The sequence below is a fragment of the Haemaphysalis longicornis genome, unplaced genomic scaffold (assembly GCF_048455015.1).
Source record: "Haemaphysalis longicornis isolate Haplotype H1 unplaced genomic scaffold, Haemaphysalis longicornis Haplotype H1 scaffold_6, whole genome shotgun sequence".
In the NCBI taxonomy this organism is placed as follows: domain Eukaryota; kingdom Metazoa; phylum Arthropoda; class Arachnida; order Ixodida; family Ixodidae; genus Haemaphysalis; species Haemaphysalis longicornis.
This window is the reverse complement of record NW_027526407.1, coordinates 88,269,561-88,296,967: the sequence shown is the minus strand read 5'-3', so window position 1 is coordinate 88,296,967 and position 27,407 is coordinate 88,269,561. Positions and strand designations below refer to the sequence as shown.

At 45.6% G+C, this 27,407-nt stretch overlaps 2 protein-coding genes across 3 annotated transcripts; both read left to right on the top strand.

Annotated features, from left to right (window-relative positions):
- The first annotated feature begins 1,085 nt into the window (after positions 1-1,085).
- Positions 1,086-4,054, top strand: LOC144143612 (uncharacterized). The gene has a single exon (XM_077675450.1). The coding sequence runs from the start codon at positions 1,726-1,728 to the stop codon at positions 3,892-3,894; it is 2,169 nt and encodes a 722-aa protein (XP_077531576.1). The 5' UTR covers positions 1,086-1,725; the 3' UTR covers positions 3,895-4,054.
- Positions 4,055-5,551: 1,497 nt separating this feature from the next.
- On the top strand, positions 5,552-23,862 carry LOC144143611 (U11/U12 small nuclear ribonucleoprotein 25 kDa protein-like). Of its 2 annotated transcripts, none has more exons than XM_077675449.1 (4): positions 5,552-5,706; positions 10,109-10,351; positions 16,222-16,420; positions 23,611-23,862. In XM_077675449.1, exons 2-4 carry the CDS (start codon positions 10,185-10,187, stop codon positions 23,773-23,775), a joined length of 531 nt encoding a protein of 176 aa, XP_077531575.1. In that variant the 5' UTR covers positions 5,552-5,706; positions 10,109-10,184; the 3' UTR covers positions 23,776-23,862. The 2 variants fall into 2 exon arrangements, with proteins under 2 accessions (XP_077531575.1, XP_077531574.1); XM_077675448.1 differs by lacking the exon at positions 5,552-5,706 and adding an exon at positions 5,842-5,953.
- Positions 23,863-27,407: the final 3,545 nt, after the last annotated feature.

Genomic DNA, 27,407 nt, shown 5'->3' with positions numbered 1-27,407 from the left:
ATGCACCGTGGTTTCTAGAACCCCAAAAAGGAGGAGAGGAATGGCCTCAGTAGCATAAAATGCAGTGAGAGAAAAATGTGTTCTTAAAGGGACCCAGAAAAGCTTTCCGTAAAAGTTACAAAAGGCCTGTATTGTCGCGTAGCACCAATATAGCGATGCAATGCCGTTGGAATTATTGATCTACATTCAGTATTAGCTGCGCCAGAAGCAATTAAGTGCGCCTCTCCCCACTTGCCGATCGACTCCTCCTCCCTCTCTGCTTCTTTCAAAGCAGCTGGAAACACTGGGAATAGCCATGTGACATCGCGACGCTCGACTTCCGTTCTGCGCTAGCTACATTCCTGCGCCTGGGCACGCGTCAATCGCTGCGGACCCGCCTTTGCCGCCTTTGCCTCGGGATCGCGCAGGAAGGAGGAAGAGCAGCCGGAAGCCAATGGCAGTGACGCCGCCGGCGGCCGACCTCACCGGCGATTGGGCGAATCAGGGGGCGCCTTCGCCGTTGCGTCAGCCGCGGTCGGCTCGCTGCGGCGTCGCGCTCATCGGCTGAGAAAGGCGATCTTCAAAAATTGTTTACAAATTATCCGTACAACGTATGGGGCTCACACTTGGCTCAAAAATCCCCCGTTATGTGTTCTACCACCTGAATGCATTTGATTGCCACCTTCACAAAGCTTTTCGGGGTCCCTTTAAGCTTAAATTGATCATCATCGTCGTCGTCATCGATAGCCTTCCCTCCCGCACGTTCAAGATACTTCCAAAGCCTTTGCCGCATGAGCATAACCGTCAATACAGTTTGAAAACGCATCAGTCTACCATTAAAAAAAATTCCACGCTCCTACGACACCAGATAGCAATATCTCGATGATACAACCATGAGTCAAAACAAAAATAAAAGCAAGCCGAAGAAACCGCGCGTTCGCATCACCGAGGGCAATCTCCCTCGGCCCTTACTGAACAAAAGGCAGACTTGTAGCCAACACCGTATCTGACAAGCTCGTTTTCTTTTTTGGAAGGAAGGAAGGGGAAGTTCCAGAATCCCCCCCACTATCTCTTTTTGCATCCACCTACGACTGCGCGTCGCGGCAACCGTGTAGGGGGCGCCAAATTATTCCGTCGGCACAAGCGAAGGCGAACGCCACGCGTTATCGCCGCAGTTCAATTCGTTTCCCTGAAGATAGTAGTGTCAGCCAGCTCTTGACTGCGAGCGCGAAATTAAGAGAAAAAGAAACAAGAAGAAAGGGCGAGCAAAGACGACGAAGACGGCGCTACCGGCTCGCAGCACGCGCTTTAGCATGCCAACAGTGAATCACGCCTGCTTTGATTCATGCAGCGACGACGAAAGGCGGCGCAAAGCACGCGTCGTCCCTCCCTCCCCTGGTTCGCGCCGAAGCATTTTTGTGATGTTGTCGGCAGCCACGGTCGAATGCGTGTTCCTTGAGGGCGCTCGAAGGATATCGTGCTGAAGAAGAGAACGTTGTCATCACTTTCCTGCCTGGCAAGGGTCACGAGACTCGCGTTCTGGCGAGCAGCTGGTCACAAGGCCTGCCGCTGTCGTCTTCAGCACGGTTTCTGCCGGTTGTGATCCCCGGAACGCCGTTCCACAGAGGATACCGACGTTTCCACGTCATCGGGAATCGTCGGTGGCTCCCCGTTGAAGACTTCGCGTTTCACCCGTCGATGAGCGACTAGCCGGGCGGCGTCTCTTGGTCAATTGAGTGAGTCACCATGCCGGCCAAACGCAAGCGATCCGAGAAACAGCACGAGGTGAAGAAGCCGACCCACGTGCGGGCGCTCAAGGCCTACTTCAGCCGGCATTCGCTGGATATGCGCTCGGGTTGCACGGCGGTTGCCTCTGAGACGGCGGCCGATCGCAGGACCTGCTGGCTCGTGCGGCGCGTCGACGTCTGGAACAGCCTCCTCGAGAACATCGGAATAGAGATACGCGAGAGCCGGCCGGGTAGGCTTTCGCTGTTCACGTTCGCGCGCTGCAACCCCAGTGACAGCGACTACGCCACTGTCTGCATCACTCTGCTCGCCGAGCTGCTGGCGACGCACCGCTGCATTTACTACGTCGACCTCAGCTACCCCGGTCACCTGTTCAACCTGAGGCTCAAGGTCCTCGAGCATCTGACTCCCAACGCGGCCATCGATCAGTTCTACGTCGACGGCAAGCTGATGATGAAAGAAGAGGCGTACAACATCATCAAGGCGATCTCGAAAGCTCGTCCAGTGGGTACTCACATTACCAGCGTGCAGTTGAGCAAGCTGGATACCCCCCTGCTAGCGAAGCTTGTCCAGGCCAAGTCGAGTCGGCTGAAGGAACTGACGCTCTCCGAGACGGGCCTCAAGGTCGCCGACTGCATCGAGTTGTTCAAGGCGCTTGAGGGGTCCACCGTGGAGCACCTCAAGCTCGAGTTCAACACCGTGGGCATCCGCGGAGCCCACCAGTTCGCTCTGCTCCTGCAGAACAACACGACGCTCCGTTCGGTGTCGCTGCAGCGGACCAAGATTCAAGCCAAGGGAGCGATTGCCATCGCGTCCGCGCTGCAGACCAACACGACGCTCGCGGCGCTCCGGGTTGCGAGCAACAACATCGGGCCCAGGGGAGCGCAGGCGCTCGCGGACGCCCTCAAGGTGAACAACTCGCTGCTGGTACTGGACGTGCGCGACAACTCGGTGTGCTCCGCGGGCGCAAAGGCCCTCGCGGACATGTTGACCGTGAACACGAAGCTGGAAGAGCTCCACGTGTGCGGGAACACGATCAACGACGACGGAATCGTGGCGATCGCCGAGTCGCTGCTCAAGAACCAAACTGTCAAGACGCTGTCGCTCTTTGCGAACAGCTTCGGCGAGAACAGCGTAAAGGCGCTGGGGAAACTCGTGGCGGCAAACAAGACACTGTCGAGACTCAACACCACGCTGGAATCCAGCCAGGATTCCGGGACTCCCCTGGATGAACTCGCGGAGGCGCTCGCGGCCAACACCGTCATCCGTGGGATTCAACTCTTCGTCTGGGGAGGGCACGCCATGCAGCGCCTCTCGCACATGATCCGCCTCAGCCAGACGCTGCAATACCTGTGCGTGTGTACGTGCGGACCAGGCGTTGACGTGCTTGCCGAAGCCCTGGAACAGAACCAGTCCGTCCGGGAGGTCGAACTGAACTGCTACATCAACCCCGAAGAAGGGGCGGCGCTGGGCCACCTTTTCCAGGTGAGCAGCACGCTCCAAGCCCTGTCCATCACCAAGAAGGTGCACAGCGCGGGGCTGGTCAACCTCTTCAACGGCCTGGCCGAGAACACGAGCGCCTGGTGGGTCAACGTCACCACAGGAGGCACTGTCAGGCCGACGGTGTGCAGGGCCATTGCTGGCATGCTGGACAAGAACAGGACGCTCTCCTGCCTCACTATGGGCCGAGCAACGGCGGACGAGGCCGGACTGCAGCTCATCAGCCGAGCCCTGGAGGGCAACCAGAAGCTGCAGATGCTGTGCATGACCTACACGGCCACCAGCAGCGCGGCGTGCGCCATTCGGGAAAAGCTGCGCCGCAACCTGGGCCGCATGATGCAAGCCATCGGGTTCACGCTTGCGAACAGCGTGGACCGGGCGGGCGCCGAGGCGTTCGAGTTGCACAAGGACGGCATCTTCTTTCAGCAGGAACTGGTGAAGATGACGAAGAACTCCCCTGGGCCTTCGGCCGATGGCTTGATCAAGCAGACGGAGCGCTTCATTCGGGACAACTACTTCCGCATCACGCAAGTCGTTCAGAGCCAGGTTGTGTGTGTCCGGCCCCCGCGCAAGAGGAAGAGGACTACGTACATTGACCGCCTGGACGAGTACTGCATGAGGGCCATCCTGCAGTTCCTCCGCGTAACGGATGTGCGGGCCCGTCGCTGATGTTCCGTGACTGTGTGTTCTTGCTGCACCTTCCACTAGAAGCGCTCCATCTAAATTAAGTCAGCTCCGTTTTTTTTTTTCTGTTTTCCTTGAGTGCTTGTTGCTTTTCTATCGGTGTGCCCGAACAAAGTTCAATAAAGACACAGAAAGGGTTTCTTTTTTTTTTTACAATTGTGAGGATTTTGTCTTTATGCACGTGTTGGCAACTTGTGTGCGAACTGCGGCGGTTCGCGTCGCTGCCGAGCCTAGCTGTGGTTCAATCGTGGCAGTGGCGCGCCTTTTCAAATGGAGAAGACACCCGTGTGTCGACATCTCGGCGCACATTTACGATACCAACGTCGCCAGGTCGAAATTAATCCGAAGCCCTCCCCGGGCTACAGGCCGCGCCCGGAGGGCTCGGCGCGTTAAACTCTCAAAATTGGAATTTGGTTTATGCGTCGTACTGTTGCTATATGCCCCATCCAAATCTGCGCTTTTTGTATTTGTTTTCGCTCAAGTGAACAAAGTTCCAAGTAGACTGACGAAACGGTTGGGTAGAAAGGCGCGATTGAATTTCGGAAGCACACCCGAAGTATGGCGTGGTTTTGAGCGGTTGGACTAGTGGGAATCGCGCCAGAATGTACGACGATTGGTTCGCCATCATTTTAAGTGCGAATGCACTTCTTAAGCGAGCCTGAATCGTCCGCCGCCGTAGTCCGCATAGCAACAGCTGCGGGTGCGCGCGCTCCTCGTCTTCCCTAGCAACGGGGGGAGATGGGCGCGCGCTGCCTGGCCAGGAGTGGGGGATTGGCCAGGAATCGGGCGTGAGAAGGGCTAATGCACCCGCTTAAAGGAGTACTGACACGAAATTTCAAAGCTGAGATCCGCTCTAGCAATCAAGTACAACGACAACACAAATAGGTGTCTGTGAATAAATGCATCTTTCTTTCTTTGTAGTTGTGTGTGTGTGTGTGATCTCTCTTTCGCGAACATTACCGAACCGCGCAAATTCAACTCGTGCATTCGCACTTTCACATTCTTCCCCTCGGGAAATGCGGGGAATTTTTTTCCTAGGCCGAACAGCACTTGAAAGTGGGAAAGAAAAAGAAGGCCAAATTGCAGAACTATTAACTGTAGCATGACCATTGTTATTGCTCTAGTGTATAACATCATCCTTGCGGTTTCTTCGTGGCGTTCTGGAAACACGCCTCGGCGTATCCGACCCCTTCAAAGCGATCGCGTCAACTGAACAAAAATGTTTTATCGCAGCTTTCCCGAGGCACAACTGCTTCCTTCTTTCTTGTTGTTCTTCTATTTTCGCCACGACCTTGACGCTGAAACGGAGTCGTCATTCTGTTGAAATTCCACAGGTAACATCATTAATAATACACTTTTACCGCATGTATCGATGAGTTAATTCTCATTTATATATTCAGCAGCCTGACAGAGGGCTTCTCTGCACGCACAAATGTCATGAGGGAAAGCGAGCTTACAAACCGGCTTACAAGTACGGTCAATTTTGGTATGTTTTTGTTTTGTTGAACTTAAAGTGCTTCTTGCGGGTTATAAAGGGACTACTCATATCATTTACATTGTAACAATGATTATCACTGTTATAACTATTCACTTCGCTGACAACTTTTTTGTGTGTGGGAAAATGGAGCAAAACTGATTTTCGGTTGTCAACCGTGGTCGCTGCTTTTCCATGTTTTCTTCGTGCTCCTCGCCGTTCAGAAGTTCGCTATGACTTTGAAATGTCGTCGGTAACATTCGGTCAAAAGGTTTTTACTCCGAAGCCGCCGGACAAAGGGAGCTTTCCCCTGGACCACGAAGGTAGACGTTCGTATTTATCTCCTAGGTTTCCGGAGGCGCTTGTGTTGACAACGTGTGCTTCGTTGCCTGATGCGTACTAGTTCTGTGCGAAACGTCTTGGCTAAAACACGTTATATTTCACGTGTTTGCCTCTAGGCGAGTGCAAGAAGGGAGTCTTGAAGTACCTGCTTTGCTTGGAAGACAGCAAGGGCAACGCGGAGCCCTGCCGGCACCTGGCGAAGGATTACTTGAAGTGCCGAATGGACAGGTGTGCCTTCGAAAACGTTAACGTTCCTGTGTTGCGTCGGCCTTGTTCTGCGCGTTTTCGAACAGAAACGGCAAACGCGAAGCTAATAATAGTTATTAAAAAAAAACTTGATTTCCACTTCCTCTAAACATGAGACCTTGCCGATTGACACTTGTTTTTCGCCCAGCACGGGACACCTAACAACACAAGGTGTAGTTATAGTTAGCAAGGACTGCCGCGAAGTTCAAAGCAGTTGGTATGCAATTCAGCGCCGCTGTAAAGCAAATTAACGCGTAATAATTTTCCGCACTCTTTATAAGTGCTGGCAGGATAATCGCGCGAAGAGGCTATTTACGTACGCAGTAAATTCAGGCGAGACAGCACACCACAGGGTCGATATTTGGTGGAGCTTTGTAGCAGCTATCGACCGAAGTACCAGTACACTTCTAAGCTCTTTTAAAGGGTAATTTCGCGCTCTTATAAAAAGCTGTCATCTGCTAAAGGAGTGACCACCTGCCAATCTGTAATTTGCGTGCATTCTTTCTTGTTTTAATGGTCGAGCTCGGAAACAATTACTCTCGTTGCGTTCTGGCGTCAATTTGGTGATTCGTTTGAACTGAAACCTGGGGTAAAGCAGTTTTCACAAGCAGCATGTTTGTAACACCTCTGTGTGCTGAAACATCCGGTAATTTTAGTTGAAATGCTGGGATGTCTCAGTGTGTGAGAAATGGTCTCGTGATGTCACAATGCCGCTGGTATAACAACATCGCCAGCTGCAAGGTAACGAGACTACTTTCTAGCTATTACAATATGAAAATTGTTTTCCAGCCTTTGCAAGGCCAGTGACGTAGCGGCAATACTCCGGTCCCAGATAGGTACAAGCTTGGCACTTGGCGAAAAGCAAAAACACCCGTGTGTACGAGATTTCGGCGCACGTTAAAAATCCCCAGGCGGTCCAAATTAATCCGGAGCCCTCCACTACGGCGCGCCTCATCGCCTGCGTTGTGTCGGCGCGTTAAACCCAACAATCAATCAATCAATACAAGCTTGGCACTTCCAGAGCATTGATTAAATGTGTTGATACGCTGCTTACCGACCCCAAACTTCTCTAAAAGATAATAAACAAACCTTATTCGTGAAAAGAATGTGTTGAATTGAGCTGAGAGGACATAATACAGTCAAATAAAATCACTGGTCTTGGGAAAAAATGTAGCATTGGTGGGGCTCAAACGCAGGCCGTTTGCGTCAAAGCCTGCGATGGTACTTCAGTGGAATTTTTCAGTGGTCGACCAAAAGAATAAATAGGATAGGAGTGTTCCAAACGACCCAGTAATGACGTAGGAAGTGCCTCGCTTTTAGCTACCTGGGAGCGGAATGTCACGGCGTAACGCGGTACGCCCGTTAAACCACGCATTTTGTCAATGTTCGATTGTACTAGGCATCCCTACAGTGCCCATTTTGAAAATGGGTAAAGTGACGGGCAGTGTTGAATCAGATGTTGCTTGTGAGCTGCTTGTCGATTTTCCGAGAACTTAGTGGCATTTTTTGAAGCTCTCACATTTCAGTTTTTATTGCGAGGGGTGGGGGGTACTCACTAATAGATATATTGGGCATCTGACCGCACCATAACATATTGGTTCTGTATGGTGGCTTCAGTTTCCTGCTTTTATCAGCTATGATTAGGGTGATCACCCGTACCGCATTTTCTGGAAGAGTCCCACACAGAGCTACTCTGCCCCTAAACAACTTAAAACAACCGTCAGGTGCCTCGATTACCTAGTTTTGTGAAATCCAGTGCATCTAAATTGCTGCTTTTATAAAAAACACACTACAGTCAGGAATTCAAACTTCGAAAACTTTGTAAAAATAAGGCATTGAGAGGTGGGGCCTCCAGTGATACGTAAAAAGTGTCGGCAGAAACTGTGTGAATTTCGCACGATCAACACAGCTGTAAAAATTCTCGCCTGTATATTGTGTCCTCCTACCAAATTGGGTGGGTTGGCTTCCTTTGTAGATTTTTTTTTGTAGATCATGTTTGTTCAAGTTTGCTTTCTACATGTTTTGTAGTGTAGTTCAAGAAATTGGAGTTATCTAAGAAATTGTTTGTTGTAAAATTGTGTTGCCTACGCAAGCAAAACTCCGCTGCGTTGCATTGTTTTAAAATTGGCACGTTTTTATACACTAAATGTTCTGGCCACAAGGCTAGCTGCAGATTTTTCTCTTTTTTTTTTCTATGTAATGGGTAGCCAAAATTATATAGCAAAGCACCCTCACAATCAAACTTAGTTGGAGTAAATGCCCAACGTTTGCAGCCTACTCGTGGCGTGCCTTTTTTCAATCAACTTGGTTACCTCGTTGGATCATTTTTTTGACTCATTTGATTGTACTCATTTGTGCGGAGGGGCTTTTCCATTTGCATCATTACAAGCCAGTTTTTTTTACATTTAGGAATTGGAGAGATCGGATATTTCAAGGCTCTCCCATTGTATGGCTGAGTGCTTCAGAGAGTGAACACGAGCACAGTTTTTGCATTCGCAGGAACCGAAAGTAATGGAACTGTCCTTATTTTAACTCCATTCCACAACACTGCTTGCTGAAAAGTTAGTCTGCACATTATGGTATTTTGCTCTGAGCAGGGTTTATGGCCTGATTTTGCACAATTGTATCGGGAAATTTTCCTGTAAGCTTTAAATGTCAAATACTTTTTGTTTTGTTTGCAAATATTAATATTATTATTATTATTATTATTATTATTAATAATAAAGATTATTATTATTATTATTATCAAATATTAGCAATCTGCATGGTGTAATTTTACGTACTTAATGTTTTAAAATTGTACGGTAAGTGAACTACGAAGGTCAATAGCATTTTTTTTATTCGATTTCAGCATTCCTTTGTTGTTAATTACACCTCTTCCACTCCCAACCAGATGACTAAACTTCTGAAAAGCGTCATACAAGATTAGGCACACCCCAGAAATACAAACAGTTATGAAAAAAAATATGCAGTGTAAATAATTAGTAGCAAACAAAAAAATGCATTGGCTCACTGCCAGATGATTCTTCAGTATGTGTGTGTGGCAACGTCAAGATCGGCGGTATTTTGCACCGTTTTGAGAAATGATCGCGCACATCATAGACAGGGATCTCAAGTACGCCGGTAGGAAGGTGTTGATTTTCTCTGCAAGTGAACCCTGTTAGCCGAGAGAATTATTTTATGACCTCATAACTTTTTTTTGCTTCCCAACCAATGTTGAAAAAACTTCACGGGCTTGTTCAGTTTTTTAAGCTGATTTTCAAATATCAAATTAGTTATGATGTGAGGTAATTAGTTCCCAGGTTTAATTAGAAAAAATTCTTGATTGCTCTTGAGAACAATAGGGAAAACTCTATTCAACAAAAAAAATTACTAGCAAGGCATGAATAGCTACCAGAAGTTGTGAAGAACGAAATGTGGGAAGCAGTTTTTTTTTGTTGTTTTGCAATCACATACAAGTTTACATCAATTCTAACTTCTAGGTTTTAAGTACTCCTGCTAATCATCTAAAAATAATGCTAATTAAATGACTACTGAAACACAAAATCCAAGATCTGATTCCCGTATTGGATGCTTTAAACATTCAGCTTCACAGTGCAAAAGAAATGATCTTCCTAGCTGCACTGCATGCTGGGATGTACTTCTCGAGAATTTTCTATCACTGCGATACCACTCGTGGGGAATAAGTGGGGAATTATGGGAAAATTGTTAGCTTATTGTGGAAATCGGGCCTCTATGGCTTTTATTGGTACCTAGAATACTGTTCCAAGTACGAAATTTTCAGAGGAAAATCTTTTAGGAAAAATAGATACCTAAAAAATGCTTTTTTGGCAATTTTGAGGTCCCAAGGACCCACGTACCCCCTTAAAGAAAGCAATCTCTTCTTAGACCGCTGGTACTTGCAGCATTGAAGGTTAGTGAACGGGGGAGGGCTCGGAGAATAAGAAAGGTAGTGGCATTTCACCACATTGCAAGTTTGTTTACAAAAATCAGTACCAGTCTTTCATTCAATTTCAGCATTCCTTTGTTGTTAATTATGCCTGTTCCGCTCCTATCTGAATGCCTAAACTCCTTAAAAGCGATAGTTGAACGCTGGGAAAGCGCTGAGTGGGTAATTCCTTTAATTTGCCATTCCAGGAACCTGATGGCTAAGGAGGAGTGGTCCAAACTCGGTTTCGAAGACGCCGCGAAGGAAGCCAAGCAAGATTAGACCATGGGTGACACAGAGCCAAAGCCCGAGCCAAAGCCCGATCCAAAGCCAGAGCCCGAAAGCGAGCTCCATAATGGCGACGTGCCTCTTCCCAGTGAAGAAGCGGACAAGGTGCTGTCATTCCAGGAAGCCATGGCCATTGCTGATAAAAAGATCCATGCTCTTATCAGGTGGGTGCAGACAGTCTCTCTCCTCCAGTTCTCGGCATGGGCACCTTAATAAAGGAGCCATGAAGACAAAATACAAGTTGGGTTTATTAGAAAGTCTGCTTAGTCCCGGTAACAATGATACTAATGTCATCGCAATCTTCAAAAAAATAACGGAGATGTTGAAGAAAACGTGTGAAGCAGTCGCGATCACCTAGCCAATTTCCCGCAACATTTCTATGACGTCACGGAACCTTGTTTGTGCGATTGGCGGCCGCCTAACTGACCTGTCGCGACGACACATGACTGGACGTCTGTAATGGGGCCTCTAGTTCCATTTGACCGCATCACTTGAATGCTAACGTGCAGTTAACGCACTGAAAATTATGTTTTATTGTTGGCCCGTATGACGTCATTCGTGCTCATAACATGTCCCGGTGGCACAAAATTTGAAAGTTTTTAAATACCTCTTGCTTTTTTTTCGTTAAAAAAACATCTCTTGTGGCTGTAATGGAGCTGAGTGAGATACTGAATCCTTTAAAATTAAACGAAAAGTTGTATTTTCTCTTCATGGGTCCTTTAAAATTGTGTTGCCAGTCATCCGTTTCTCTGATCTTACGTTTTGTCCATCAGGCATGACCAGGCATGACTCGAGAACGTATTGATTTCTTTTATGTTTATTTATGCCCTAAGCATTATCAGCGCCAAATAGGACTAGGTACCAAAAACAAAATACAAACAGTTGTCATGAAAAAAAAAAAAAAACGCAGTGAAAATCGTCACTAGCAAACAGAAGTGCGAAGTTAACGCAGCTGGAAGTGGCAAGACGTGAATACTTGTGTTCTGCAGAGTTACAGGTGAGCAACTGCTAATATTTTAAACAAGCATTGCGTACAGTTTGCCAATCCTCTCAAAAGAAAAAAAATACACTGGCATGTTTTGCGTTTGTGCGTCTGTGTGGGCAAACGGATCTGTGGGGAAAAACAAGAAATCTGAGTGAGAAAAATTATTTAAGGCCAACTGCATTCAAATTTTTCTTAGCGCAAATTTGGTCCAAAGAAGTAGTTTATGCTCATGAAATCACCATGGCAAAAACCTAAGCTTCGTAGGCACAGAACACTCTAGGTACCGTCGTTCAAAGCAGCTCCGAGCAGACGACGTTTGCAACCGGTGGAGAGTTGCCGGAACAAGTTCCAAGCGGCCTGTGACAGAAGCTTGCACTTCTCTGGTGACTTGCGGTTTCTCTGCTACACCACCACCCTGCACCGCCGTCACCATCACTTTCTTAAAGGAGCCATGAAGACAAAATACAAGTTGGGTTTATTAAAAAGACGGCTTAGTCCCGATAACAATGATACCAATATCATAGCAATCTTCGAACAAATAACGTAGATATGAAAGAAAACGTATGAAGCCGTGGCGACCCCCTAGCCAATTTCCCGCAACTTTTCTATGACGTCACGGAACCTTGTTTGTGCGATTGGCGGCCGCCCAACTGACCTGTGGCGACGACACATGACTGGACGTCTGTAATGGGGCCTCTAGTTCCATTTGACCGCATCACTTGATTGCTAACGTGCAGTTAATGCACTGAAAATTATGTTTTATTGTTGGCCCGTATGACGTCATTCTTGCTCATAACACGTCACTGTGGTGCAAAATTTGAAAGTTTTTAAATACTTCTTGCTTTTTTTTCGTTAAAAAAACGTCTTTTGTGGCTGTAATGGAGCTGATTGAAATACTGAATCCTAGTTCTTTCAAATTAAACGAAGTTGTATTTTCTCTTCATGGCTCCCTTAAAACTAGCCATATAGTTGGCAATATCCACCACTTTTAACGCAATAAAAGATATTAGAACCATACAAACTATACACGTGCTTGCGATTTTTCTGGAATTAGCAAAACGTTTTTTTACTTGAGAATAAAACTTTTGCTCCAAGAAATAGCGCGAAACGCGAACTTACCTGTGCATTAATCATTCCTGTCGCATGTGCGACTGTAGAAAAAGGAACCACTTGCATTTCTGAATGCCGTATTTGGCTCTGCCCCTTAGGCCTCTCTAAAAGCTTGTCGACCTAACTAGAGTTGATCGAAGTGCAGGTATAAACATTAATGCAATAAAATCAGCTTTGCTCGTGCGCCCTAATACATACGCACAAAGATCGTTCGTCGTATCCGCAAAGTGCGAGAGGTGGCAAAACTGCTCCTTTCCTAAATGATAAACTACATTTTTTTCCATCTCCAAAAAAAGTATTTGCTTTTGTAGAGTGCTAGATTTAGTTTACGTTAAAGTAAAATGTTATCAGCTGCACATTTCTTCGGTGAAAGCAGGAGACAGCCATAGATACGTAACTTTTTTCGTGTTTTGGTGCACAATCTAGCTGTGGAAGCCAAAGTACGGTTTCAAGCCAATTTTACAATTTCATCCTTGATGTGCAGTGAGGTGAAAAAATACTGGGCCAATGTTCAAAAAGCTCTTAGTACATGATGACATAGTAGAAATAGTGATTAATCTCCACTGGTGCGCGGTTTGTCCCCTCGAAAAAGAGCAGTATTACAGCCGTAGCGCGGGCTAGCCAAAGCTGCTTTTTGACATCGTACGACCAAGCAGCTTTCTAAGTCTGGACCTGCTTTTTTGCTGGCAGTGCCAACGATTGCTACTCCAACAATTATTCTGATTGAAAAATAACCTTCGGATGCTCGATTTCACCTCGATTGATAGCAATGCGATGTTGGAATTGCGCCTAACTTCATTAGCTTCATTAGCCGGGGGGAATGGGGATGGACGTGCTTCTGTGGAAATAACGGTGTGAAACAAGATCCTACCATGCATATTTGAAGGCTGCTGTGAGTGGCCGCTGCGTCCATTCCATCCCCTACGGCTGTCGGTAATGGCTGCCTTTTTTTTTTTCAGTCTTGGTTTCGAAAACTGCAAACTTCACAAGGCATTTGCGTCGCATGCGTTCATGTTTGAAACGCAGTGCCGTATTTTTGTGTGTACAACCCGCCCCTGCATATATTCTGCACCCCCACTTGCAGCCCGCCGGAAAAGAAAAAAACAAATCCTCACGTATTGCCCTCACATTTGATACAGGAAAGGCTTCACCAAAGCTACTGCTCAAAAAACACATCACATACTTTGTAGATAGGGAAAACGTATATTTAGCAAGTAGAATACACCGACTGCAAGCTAAAAGTGACAAAATTGAGTTCTTAGAGTGCACTCGTCTTTGTTTTTTCTTCCTTGTCTTCGTATGTTTTGCGCAGCCGCTGCCATGGAAGACTTAGTCGGTGTTGCTGCGTAGGAACTTCATGGCACAACACGCATTGCCGTGAAGCTGCACTAACGGAAAAACCCCGCGTATTATCCGCACCCCTACTTTGCCGCTGAAATTTTTGCATTTTCGGTGCAGGTTATACGCGTGAAAATACGGTATTTTGTATTTCGTACTCTTTTTATGTGTACTATAGATAATATTATTTTTACGTTTTTGAAGGTTTGAGTGCAGTTGGCCTTCAAGTGGCTGGGGTAGAGTGATAATCATTTTACATATTGGGTATGGTACTAGAGATAAGCGTCTCTCCATGATACTATCTTAGGGTTTATAATCTCAATTTGTAGTTTCATTATCATTAGCCGTGGGGTATCCAATTTCGAGCCTTGACAAAATCAGCAAATATTGCTTCTGCTGAAATGTCCGGTGTTTGTAACCATGGCGAGCAGCCTTAGCTATCTATCTATAAGCAGATTCTGGAGTGAATTTGTAGAACTTTCACTTGTGCCTGCATTGTTTAAGTGCTGGTCGTGTAATCTTGTATCTCATGCATAGCAGATGCATAAGCCGTTTATTCTAGAGCTTGTTACAAAAAAAGAAAAGCAAAGCTATCAGGCGGCTTTTGCGGCTGCCTTGGAAAATTTACTGCTGTGACATTTATTGCAGTTTTTCTCTAGGTAATGGTGCAAGCGCACGTAATGGTTATTAATCAGCCTGTAGCTTTGTTAAGACGGCCCATTGCTGAGGAACGTGTGCATTAAAGGTCAGCATTTCAAATATGTTGAAACAGTGACAGGGGAAGTGATCTTTTTTTTCCAAGGAAAATTGGCATTTGGGCCTCTCGTTACTGCCGCCCATTATAGTTAAACTGGGTCTCTAGACTTCTGCGAAGTAGTGGAAGGATAGGATTTACCGGTTAAACCTCGTTATTCAGCCACAAGTACGAGCTTTACAGATTCACTTTGGTGTCTCCCAAAAGAGGCCATGCAGACGTGTGTTGCCTCTCTTGTCCGATTTTGTGCGCAGTTCTTATCATGAACCATTTTCAACTAACTCAGCTTTTTATGGTACATGGAGACAAAACGCAATTTTGGTTTGTCAAAAAGGCTGCTTTGTTGAAATAACTGTGATACCAATTTTATTACAAACATCAAACAAATATAGTGGAGATATTAACCCCCTGGCTTCTGCGCTCAGCGCAGTTGTTCCTGGCTGGTATTCTGCGGCAAAAGTTTCGCGCATGTAGGCGTTATGGGGCGGTGTACAGAGATCGCAATAAAGTCAGGAAAAAAAAAAAAAAACGTCCTAGAACAGCTCTTGCTTTATTCTGTTCTCAATTCTTCACGGCATCAACTCTTTCAGTGTCATTTGCATGTGTGAAAAGCTTTGAAACACAAAGGCATGTGAAACGCAACTTCGCATTTTTCGCATTCTCATCGGCTTTCAGACTTTTTGTCGTGTGCCTCGCAAACTAAGCAAAGCCTTGATACATTCTTCTTTACTTTGTTTGGCAGGATCTGACGAGGAAAATGAGCCTGCTCGGAGGCTTGCAGATGCATTGGTGTGGGTGCGACAGGTGGCCACACCAATGCGCATGCACCAACGTGCCTGCACGCCATTACACGGGGACGCGACCCCTTCGCTGCCTTTGCCACTAAAAGCACACACAAAAGCAGCTCCAACAGCGCACAACTATGTCCATCTAGCGGAGAGCATATCAAGCGAAAAGCAAACACCAAATAATGTGCTGCCACCTATGAAAGATTATCAAAAACAGTTATTTTCTAAGCGGCCACCGGTTCGCCAGTCAAAGTGCTTTTGGCCTCAGCTGTGACGGCCGGCGATCTGCCGATGGGTTGAAGAATTCAGTTGAAGCAGGGGCATCTTAGCAAGCACTTGCCAGGACTTACGTTGTCACAGATTCTTGTTTCTACATTGGCTTCCGGCCAGAGCAACTGCCAGAAAACATGACTGTGTGATTGCCATAGTGTCTCTCGTTCCGTTTGGTAATACCACTTGAATGCTAACGTGGAGTTAACAGGCTGAAAACTATGTTTTTAGTACCATATTTTCGCAATTCTAACGCACCCCTGATTGTAATGTGCAGGCAAGTTTATTTAGGAAAATTTTTAAAAATAATTTGGGGCCGATACTACCATGCAGATGTGAAAGACATGACACCACGTACCTGGCAGAGACATTTTATTTGGCGCATGTAACTGTGGCAGCAAAAACCCCTTGTGCTTCATAAACTTGCTTGTCCAGCTCCTGCTGGCATTAAAACTGAAGCAGGGAATATTAAAAGCCCACGTCGGTTTTGAGCCCGATTGTAACGTGCGCGGAAATTTTAAGGTTACTTCTAGTGAAAAAAGGTGCACGTTAGAATTATGCAAATATGGTATTTCTACAACTATGCCACTCCTGATGTTGTATATTGAGAAATATTTAAAAAATTTTCGATATGTACCTCCTAATTTTTTCCAGTTAGAAACCGTCTTTCATGGCTGGAATGAAGTTTACCGAGTTTTTTTTTTTTTATGAAAAAAGTTTGTACTTTGGTTCACGGCCCCTCTAAGCGCTGTCTCGTTATCTTTTGCGCCCACACGGCGCCCCTTGCAGCGAAGACCCCCTGCTGAACAACCTGCACCCCGAGGTGACGACCGACGAGCTTCGGTCGTACCTGGCCCTGGAGCATGGTCAGGCCATGTCCCTGGTTGTGCACAAGGCGGACGGCGACTACTACACTGTCGTCGTCGAGCAGAAGGCGACTGTGCTCGACCTCAAGAAGGCCATACGACGGCACGCCATGCTGCGCATGGTACGTTGGTGGCTTGATTGACGAAGTCGTTCGGGCATTTCGCAGGGAGTTGGCCTGTCTCTCACACTTTTCGATGAAAAATATTTGTGCAGTGGTGTAATGTGGGAAGGATATTAACAATACAAGAGGTGGGTTCGCAACTGTGTCCTATGAGTGTACTCACTTTTAGGGTGAAAACCGTAAGGCGACTTGGTTGAACGCACAGACATCCAAAAATGCTTTCGTTATTATTTTATAGGTGCCGCGTTGTGGCTGGTGAAGACTTCAGACACTCCATGTTAATCTTCCACAATCCGCACCTCCACCTTGTTTTTCTCCCCCTGTCAACCTAACAAGAGAACATCGACACACATCTTGTAATGTGTGAGCAGCACTTAATCATAATGTGCCACGTAGCCACCTTCCTAACAAGGTTTCCGTGAGGCAAAACACTTCTGGATTTAACCATTTAGGCCACTGCTAGGGGCTTTGGAGCTTTTGTGAACAATGTGCGTGGTATACACCAGAGAGGTGTGGTAGTGTGTCATATTCTCTTGTGTATAGCCTGCCCCTGCATAATAACCCGTGAGAAATGCCAGAAAATGTCGTCTGCATATTTACTGCTCCGTTGACTGCATGACGCAATCTCTATCTCCTCGTGGAAAGGTGAACACCATGTAATCATGCTGCTGTTATAATGAATGCATCACTGGCCGTCATACTTTTGATTTTTTTTATGACCTGCCAACAGGTGAAGAGTGCATCACACCCATTTTTCAATTAATAAAAAAAAAAAGAAATAAAGCCAGGCACAGGGTTGGACTGCCGCACAAAGCTGCACCCAAAGGTTGCAAAAATCACTACGTATGCCCATAAGCACTGAAAACGTGAAACCGTGTGAAAGATTGAAATTGACGTTGAAGACTCCATAGATCACACAGTGGTGCCATGCCTATCATTGTCATCATCATCACCAACAGCAGCCTATTCAGGTCCACTGCAGGACAAAGGCCACTCCCATCGACCTCCATCCATTCGTGTCCTGTGCTGCTCAAGCCCATCTCTTTTTCTTTATTTGAACTATGATATCATCAACTCTAGTTTGTTCTCTGATCCAGGTAGCTCGTTTCTTGTCCCTGCGTGTTATTCCTAACGTTATTCGTTCCATGACTTGCTGAGCCAGTTGCTTGGCAAGGTTGCAAGTTTCCACTCCAAATGTCATCACGGGCAGGATGCATTGGTTGTATATATTCGTCTCCTATCATACAATGAATTTCGGTACCTCAGGTTTAAACTACACGTCTTAGGCCAGCTTGACTGTTTAGCGAATTGCTGCATGTTCAGTGTCATGCTTCTACACCTCAGATTGAAGCTGGACGTGCGTGTCGTTTCTTTGCATATTGATTCTTAGGCACACACTATAAAGCCACGAGAGGCATGCTTTGCGCATATTTAAAGCACCACGAACGCTGTGTTGTGTGTGACATCGGCGTTAAGTAGCGGTTAACTCTCACCGCACGTTGCTGGGTCTGATTCCGGTTCCGGCCATGATTTTTTATTTTTTTAATACAAGTCTATGGAGCGATGTGACATGCTAGCTTTGTCAGGACAGCGGGGGGATGTTGGTTGTACATGAAGGCATGCCTGTCAGGTTTTCCGAATTTTGGTGGTTTCGTATGATTGTATGTTTGAAACAAAAGTCTCCTGAAAGTGCACCCTCGTTTCGCCAGCTGTTTCTCCAAGTCTGGCCACGTTGCGCCGGAGCTACCTGACAACCCAATCTAGAATTGCACCCATTGACATTAATATCAGTGAAGAGCTCAAAAAGCGTAGTCGGCCATGCGCAGAAGTTGAAGCGGTCAGTACCTCAGCAACGCCAAATGCGAGAGGCAGTTCAGCATAGCCGAAAAAATCGTACCCATTTCCAAGCATCCATGTCTGTCAACCTTCAGTTGCATTCTTCGGCAAAGTGTCACAGGGGTCAACATTGTTACGCTCCACAGTATTCCCAGGACTTGCTGGAGAGGTCGGTATCAGCCACATTGTTAGTAGGTTGGATGGCACTGATCCCCCACCTGTTTGATTGTTTGGTTCATTTGGTTCATTCATACTTGGTTCATACTTGTTTGGTTCATTCAGAAGATTCCCACATCGGAATAACAGTCGGGCCAATTTCAGTGCAAGCTTCAAACAATTGAGCTAGATAGTAAGTACCGTATTTTAGCGCGTAAAACCCGCCCCTGCATATAAACTGCACCCCCCGCTTTCAGCCCGCTGGAAAAGGAAAAAAAAGAAATCCTCGCGTATTGCCTGCACGTTTGATACAGGAAAGGCTGTACCAAAGGGCACTGCTCAAGCAACACATCCCATTCCATGTAGACAGAAAAAGTGTATGTTTAGCAAGTAGAATACACTGACTGCGAGGCGAAAGTCAAAATTCACTAGTAAAATTCAGTTGTTAGAGTGCGCTCGTCCTTGTTTTTTCTTCCTTGTCCTTGTATGTTTTGCGTAGTCGCTGCCATGGAAGGATTAGTCAGTGCTACTGAGTAGGAGCTTCACGGCACAACGTGCATTGCCGTGAAGCTGCACTAAAAGGAAAAACCCCGCGCATTATCCGCACCCCTATTTTGCCACTGAAATTTTCACATTTTTGGTGCGTGTTATACGTGCGAAAATACGGTACCACATATAAAAGAGTGATAACTCCCCAACCACTTTTGTCGCACTGTTCCTTTGATGTTCTTGCCAGCTAGTTCGTGTGATTGGGAGCCACTGGCAGCAGCCGCTGCCTTTAGACGTGATTGTGCGATTGTAATGGTTTCTCTTCGTTCGTGTGATCACACTAATTTTATGCTACCACAAAGTGAACGCGCTGATTACTCTCTTTTGGCTCCTCACCAATGATGATGCCACTGGTTAAGGTTTTTAGGAGGTAATTTTGAAGTTTGTCTACGTTGGTACTTTCTTTTTGGCGAGAACGGCCTTCTAAGTCCAAATGAACTGTGGTGAGTTATCAAAGGATAATTTTTTTTTTTTCAGATAAAGTGAGGATTGAGTCTCCTAGTTTTTCTTCTAAAATTTTCTAGGCATGTCAGGTTTCTGGGCCACAAAGAATAACAAGCAAAAGCTTAACGTTTAACTCTGGCCAAATTATTTTACAGAACTAAGAAAGAACGGCATTTTCTCCAGCCTTCTGGCATAAAACGTTTGAGATGTGAGGTTGTACTTCGAACTTCTTGTAGCCTATGCACTTTTGGCATGGCCTAGAAAATTTTGACAAAGACTGTACATTCAGTCCTTTGCCTAAGTATGTTGACAGACATGAAGGTCACTCCTACTACCCCTGCCGACATGTCTACGTTTGTGGCTGTGGCGTTTTAAGGCCTTAGATGTCTCGTCAAACACGAAAAGTGGCCGTAGCTGCTGTCGGCGACAAGGCGAATGGTGCCAAAATGACCGCCGCAGGAAAGTGAACATAATTAAAAAGGACACGTGTGGGTTTGTGGGAAATTTGGGCACCCTGGTGTGGGCAAGCTGCCGCTTTAATTAATTGCTGCCGCTTTAATTAATTAATCTGCCTCTCGGAGTAATTTGCATAGAAAGATGAGGAAAAAATTTGCCATGCCTTCCTAAAAAAAGGTTGCCAGAAGCACGAAAGCTTTCTCACATCAAAAGCTTTCTCACAGCAGTCTGTTGACTATGGGACCCTTGTCTGTATACTAATTTGTATGTATTTCACACCGTTTGGAATAATAAATAATTCAAATTCAAATTCAAATTCAAAAACTGTGTCAAACGTGCTTCCAAACCTTTGCTGAAAGTGCGTCCAATCGATCGTCCAGCTTTCAAAAGACCCAAATCACAAACAAAAAAACAAACCCACGTGACGATTTTTTGTGCATCTATGAACGACCTAAATGTACACCAACACATGGTTTATGAGATTGAGGTATACTATTGTGCTCCTTCTTCATGACCAATGCGTGCACATTGTCTTATCTAGAAGCGTTCCTATTTGGCGATAACCATTTTGACACAATGAAACCCGCTTTCACGCTGTGGCATGTGTCCAGAGATCTTATCAGAGCTTTTCGGTCGACCAACTGGTCTGTGGGGAAATGCATTGATTTTGCACGGGACGTTATCAGTTCTATTGGTAAAGCTATCGCTTTAAAAAGAAGAAAAAGGCGCAAGCACAATGTTGTAGTGGAAGAGTGTTTGGTCATCACTCACTATGCTTTTGCTTCGAAGCACATAGACAGATTTAAGTGCCCGGTGAATCTTTCTTTTTCTTGCTCTGGCCTGTAATTTGCTTCCACAACAGTTTTTCTTTACCAACAGCTTTCTCTAATAACAGGCACAAGGCAACGCTTACATGAAACTTCGAAGGACAAAAAACCCAAAGGAACATCTCTGAATGTAGTTAAAGAAATTTAAAGAAGACTTCCACTTGTCATCACTTTTGTCTTGTGGAAAAAAGGAGGTGGTGTGTTGGAGAAGTTAAGCGCGAGAGTCAAATACTAGGCGATACCTGGCTAGCTTTAACCCTGTACAGTCGAACCTCGTTATATAACCAAGTACTATTGGGGCAGTAAATTAGTTCGTTATGTTCGATATTCGTTATAACCGTAGATGTAAAAATCAGCTCTAACAAATCGGCAATCTGGCTCGTGCAGCATAGATCCTAGATAAAAAAAACGCATTGTTCTAGGTTCGAACTCACTGTAAATGAGGTAGTCGTTATCTGTCTCCTTGTGGTATTTCAAACTAAACAGACTGGAAGGTAAGAACGTGAAATTACAACAGAACAAAGCTTGTTCGGCAAAACAGGCCGGACTTCTTATTACTTGAAGGAAGATGTGGCCTCCACCTGGTGGCTTTTCACAGTCTGAGCAGAGTGAAGTCTTTCACAGTGCCCATGCAATAAAGGGCCTTTTCTACTTTTGCAGTTTTTCAAGCTACTAAGAAATGGTTCATTTGTCCCACTTTAAATTTTGCTTTTAATATGCTAGCTGTCGAGTTTTGAGCCTCGCGGGAACCAAATATTTCTTCGTTACAGCCGATACTGCACAGCTCTCGAGGCTTTGGTTACGTTATAAAAGGAATGGGTGTCATTTAAATGAAGCGTGACCAAACGAACTTTCTAATTAGGTTGCTATATCTGATAATTCGCTATATAAGTGTTCGCTATAATGAGGTTCAGCAGTATATGTAGGGATCAGACTGGGTGATTCTGGGGAAAACCTGCAAAGGATGAGGGTGTCCATATTATAAGTTTAATTGGAGGCTTTGAGATGAAGTGCAACTACGTAAATGCGAAGTGTTTGCCAAAGCAGCTGAGCATCAAATACACTTAAGCAAGTTCATTTGAAGGCTGAAAGAAGCATAGGGATATGTTTTTTTGGTAAATATTAAATAAGCAATGTAGGCCTGAATCATGCGCAAAAGACATTGCGAAGTAGTTGAGAAACTGTGTGTCCGTTGACCTGAATGTAAGAAACGCCTCAAAAACGTGCGCTTTAAAAGCCGTTTTGCTGTTAGGGATGGCAGCACTGGACTTTTGGACGATTAAGCCGTTTGATGCTGTCCTACTAAAGGGAGAACATGCAATCTGTGTGCGCTTAGCCAGAATTTGCAGGTCGGCTGTGGATTGACTTTGGAAGAGCTGTAAATAGAAAAATCATAGGCTCCTACGAGGTGCGATATTTGCATCGTAAAAAACAGTTCCGACATTTTTTATTTCAACTAATCATTGTAGTGAGAGGTGCACAGAAGTGTGCCTGTATTTCCTTCTTTTATTTATTTATTTATTTTTTTTGAGCAGCAGTATTTTGCCAAGGTGTTCGCGAGGCTTCAAGAGGTGTTTCGTATTCGCACAATGAACTATTGCCTTCTGACTCGGAGTTCGGCATTCATTCATTCATTCATTCTTAGTGGAGAACCATTATGCCATTCCCCCGACTTGTGTTTGAAACTCGCATGCGCAAATGCAGTAGAACCTCATTGATACATTCCTGGTTCATACATTTCTCTGATGACTACGCTCTCAATAGTGAACACTAAAAATGCCCCATAATGCGTTTCTTCCTGGCTAGCATGCTACTCTGTTGCGTTTTTATTTTTTTTTAAAAACGTCTCAATGAGGTTCTACTATAATGTAGTATCACTGCTGAAACTAGTGCACCCGGACAGATTAAATGCAGACAACAAAAGGAAGTGTCTGTAAAGATAAGACAAATGCTAGCATCAGAAACCTAGCATTGCAAATTTATGATGACTCTCAATGATGGCTAAGGCGTCAAAGTGGCTAAGGCGTTGTGCTGCTGAGTCCAAGGACGTGGGATCGATTCCCAGCCGTGGTGGCTGCTTTTCTGACGGAGGTGAAAAGTGCAAATGTCTGTGTGTCGAAATTTTGGCACACGTTGAAGGTCCCCAGGTGGTCAAAATTAATCCGGAGCCTCCAACCTCATCGCCGAAGTGTAGCTTTGGTGCTTTAAACCGCACCAAAATCAAATGTGCGCGCTTCCGCGTGACAGTTTGCCATAGGTGTGTGTGTGAATGTTTATATCATTGGCAGAGGAGCAGCTCATTTTCCTTGCAATGCACTAATTAAGTGGCTATTCCTGTCCTAATTAGAATTTTTGCACTGCTCTTGCTGCTGAAATGCTGACTGACTTATGGCATTCATCGCAGTCTGGCATGTGTTGTAATGCGCTCTAGTACATGTGTAGGTGTTGAGAAACCCGACGATATCTTCCCAAAGGCAGCCGACATCAAAACTGCGCCAAAAGTGCGTCCAACCTTCACTGAAAGTGTGTCCAATTGTCAAATCTTCAACGACCCAAATCGCAAATGAAGATCAAAACCCGTGCGATGATTTTTTGGACACTAAGTAAACGCATTTACGAATGATCTAAATCTATCCCGATACGTGCTTTATGAAATGAAGGTATACTATTGTACACGTGCTTCGTGATCGATGCGTGTACTGTCTTATCTAGAACCAATCCTTTTTCACGATGTTCAAGCAACCGTCCTGACACGATGGAAGCCCGATTTTATGCACGCGCAGTGTGTCGAGAGATCATATCAGAGCGTTTTGGTCTACCAACTGGTCTACGGGGAAGTGCATTAGTTTTTTGACAGGACACCATCAAGTCTCACTAAAAAAGCTGTCACATTAAAACCTAATGTCCCATTCCATTTTTCAGGCCCGGAAAGGTGTGAAGCGCGTCTTGAGCTGGAAGTACGTTTGGAGAACCTACTGGCTTGGCTTCGAAGGGGAGCTCCTGAAAGAAGACAAGGCTCTCCTAAGGGACTTTGGGATCCGAAACAACAGCCAGCTGACGTTTGTGAAGAGACTGCGAGAACGCTAGGAAGCAATAGACATCAAGTGAACCAGAAATGGCAGTTCTGCGAGGCCTGTGGAGTGTTCTGACAATAAACAATAATTTGTTTCTTTGCTTGAAAGTCTGTTTATAAAACCTACCAGTCCGAAGGTCTTTGCTAGTTCCCCCATAGAGTCGACGTTCTCTTGTTAGCCCATTTAGCGTGTTTGCTGTGTCATTAAGGGGGTAGACTGGCTGTAGAGCTATTTTTTTAATAAACAAACCATTTTTATGATACTCCCGAGCATTATGGAGTTCTTTGTGCTGATTTCTTATCTGCAATTAGATTTCTTGCAAGTTCATTATTTTGTGAGATTAATTGCAGTTATTTTGGGTCACAATTTCAAAATAACCACTCCATACAGAATGGCGATTACTATGGGGCTAGGCAGACAAATGACTAAAGAATACAACGTAGGAACTTTTTTGATTCAGCTATTTCTGGTCGTTTTACAACACAGTGAACTTCGCTTTTCCTGCGCTCTGCCAGAAATGGCTCGCAGGTGGTGTCAATTGAACACAGTAATAATTTTCAAAGCCTCCACTTGCAAAATTTGTTTCCAACATTGTATTCTCCACACATTTAGGTATCGGAAGCAAAAAAAAATTAGTTTTACCTGCTCTGGGTGCAGAGATATACGAGGGTGAATTGCTAGCTTCGCGTTGCAAAAAAAAGTGCCATACCATGGAATTGTGCAAATTGATCTGTAGAGTAAATTTTAAAATGTTATTTGCAATCAAATATGGTGCCTTTTGATGAGGAAATTTGTAGACGGATAGAAAAATGGCCATGGATGCCGAAAATGCCGTTTCTCAGAAAACGATTTTTTTATTGTTTTTCAGCCCAAAAGACCATCTTTGGACTCTTAGACCCAAAGGACCAAAGACCTAGAGTGTTCTAAAAATTACTTCACAATGAAGCTATTCATGGCTAGTGTTCTGCGCATCTTTTGTATCTGTGAACAAATCTGGGCAGGACAAAAATGCCTTGCCGCAAAGTCAACTTTACCGCAGAATTCTCAGAAAAAAAATGGCTCTCACTCTAGTCTTACCAAAGCTTTCCCCAACAAGAATCGTATGACATTTGGCCACAAAGAAGACTCCACCATAATGGGAAGTTTAATTCACTTTTAACGATTGGTTCTCACCACAAATTTCTGTCTGCTGTCGATACGTGGCCTCCTAAGGGCAGGAAACAGACAGCGCCAACTTTGCTTGCTAAGATAAAACTCCAGCCCTCCGAAGATGAAAAAATAAACAAACACGTACGTTTTCTGACATTTTGTGTGATGTGTAATTTTAGCCGTGCTGGTCATCCACATTCAGGGTGGAATGGCTATTAATTTTTTGCAGTGTTCATTTTGAAGGTGGAGCCTGGATGTGTGCGAGATGTGTTCCTCAAACCATTATACTCGGTTCCTAAATCATCTAAACTTTGAGTGAAATTAGAGCGCATGTAATAAGACATGACTATACTGCCATAACTAGACAGGGATGCAGAGAAAGGACACCAAACTACAGTGAAACCTCGATATATCGAACAGCGCGGTACCGGTGAAATAGTTCGATATAACCAGAATTCGATATATATATAATCACGTAGAAAACGCGTCATAAACGGGTACAAATCAATAAATGAACGAATTGTGCAGTAAATACTCACTTGGTGCTTCAAAGTATTTATTCTTTTGGCTTAAAGGCCAACTGCACTCAAATTTCACCTAGGCCAAATTTGTTTTTAATGCGTAGTAAGTACCCCCAAATAAGCTGAGACACAAGTGGTAGCCCGGTGAAACGCCTCGTTAATCAGTCAGAAGCGTTTAAAAAGGCTCCGCCGCAGACCACTCTGCACCTGCCGGCGGATCGCGTAAACAGCCATGACGCGCCTGTGACGTTCCAGCCTACGGTGGCTTTTTCCTCTGGCCAGCCACGCAGCAGGAGAACCGGTCGAGCTCTGCTGCCCCGTGCGCGCGTAGAGCTTGCGCGCAGACATTCTCCCGATCTGGTGACCGTCCGGCCGCTCGCTGGACGGCTGCAACGTCACTGCAATGGCCGCGCTCTCCTCGGTTTCGGTTTCAAAATCGCCGATTTTTGCTGGCCGCTTGCGTCGTCCACGTGCGTATTTCAGCTGTTGTATTTTGCATGTTGCTTTCTTTTTAAGCAGACTATACGGAAATAGGGTTTTCAAGAAGTCGAAATTTTGAGTGCAGTTGGCCTTTAAAGTACTGCATTAGGTTAGCCTGGCGTGTTATACACGACTTCCTCAACGTAGTCCAAACGTTCCACAAGCGACATGCCGGTGCCTTTTATAGCGCTGCAGTAGCGGTGCGGTAGGGCCACAACCACTGAAGCCTCGGTCGAAGTCGGGAGCGGGGCACTATCAGCGCTTGCGGGTACAACCTCAGCAGCGCCTTCGTTTGTGCGCTCAGTAGTAACCTCTGCTAGGATCTCCGCACCCGTCAACTCCGCCGTCGTACCGGTGCTGTCGTCACCTCCAACTAAGTCATCAATGCACATGCTTCGTGGCTCAGCCCCAACAAAGCGCTCCAGGTGGCCCAGGTTTCTTCAAGCTCGCATTCTTCTTTTGCACCGTCTAATTCAGCTTGGTGCAACCGATGCGAGCAGTCGGGAACGTCCATTGCGCCACCGCTATCCTCGAGGGTACTGCGGGATAGCCCGCCGCCTGTCAACAGAGCGCGAACGGCCTGGGCAGTCTGGGGTGGCGGAGTTCGATATACCCATTTCATGTCCGTCCCAGTTCGAAATAAAAAATTAAAAATGCATGTGATTTCCCGCGTGATATAGAAAGTGTTCGATATAGGCAATATTTCGATATACCCGTGTTCGATATATCGAGGTTTGACTGTACAGTGGTCTTGTGTCTTCTCTCAACATCCTTGTTCAACTATGCTAGTAGTAAGATCGGATTATGCTTAATGCCAAGTAGCCCAAATTTATGCCTTGAAATACGTAGCCTGCCTGCAGAAGAATAATAAAAAAAACACCCACTGCAGCATTGCTTATAGCATCCTTTATTGTACTCTTTACATGTTCTGTTAAAACCATTGCATTGCCACTGAAGGCATAAATCGAAAACATGCCCAACTGTTGACATCATAAATACAGTGTAGACCATTTATAACGTAACCGCTTATAGTGCGGGACCGGATATAACGCGGGTTTTTGCGACCACCAGTTTGCCTCCCATAGAACTCAATGCATAAGCATACCGCTTAAGATGCGGTCGGCCGAAGCACAATACCGTTTATAGTGCGGTTTTTCGGCGGGTCTGCTGATCGACAAGCACAGCTGAGGCATCGTTTTAGGGTAGCAAAAGAAAAAAGAAAGAATGAAATCGGCCGTCTGACGCAGCGTGCACTCCTTGCCCTCCTCTAACGTAGACACCCAAAGAAAAAAAAAAGGCACCCTCAAGTTCGTGCGTACGTGATAACCACAACTGTCCTTGATTGATGCACCCTGGAAGATAGCGACAGACTCCCCATCCGCGCGCGGCAAATTGTTTTTATTAATCGTGAACCGCATGGCCCGTTTTCGCGCACGAATCATGCATATCGGCGCTGCGCGCGAGGGTTTTTTTTTTTGTGCTTGTTTTGACGATT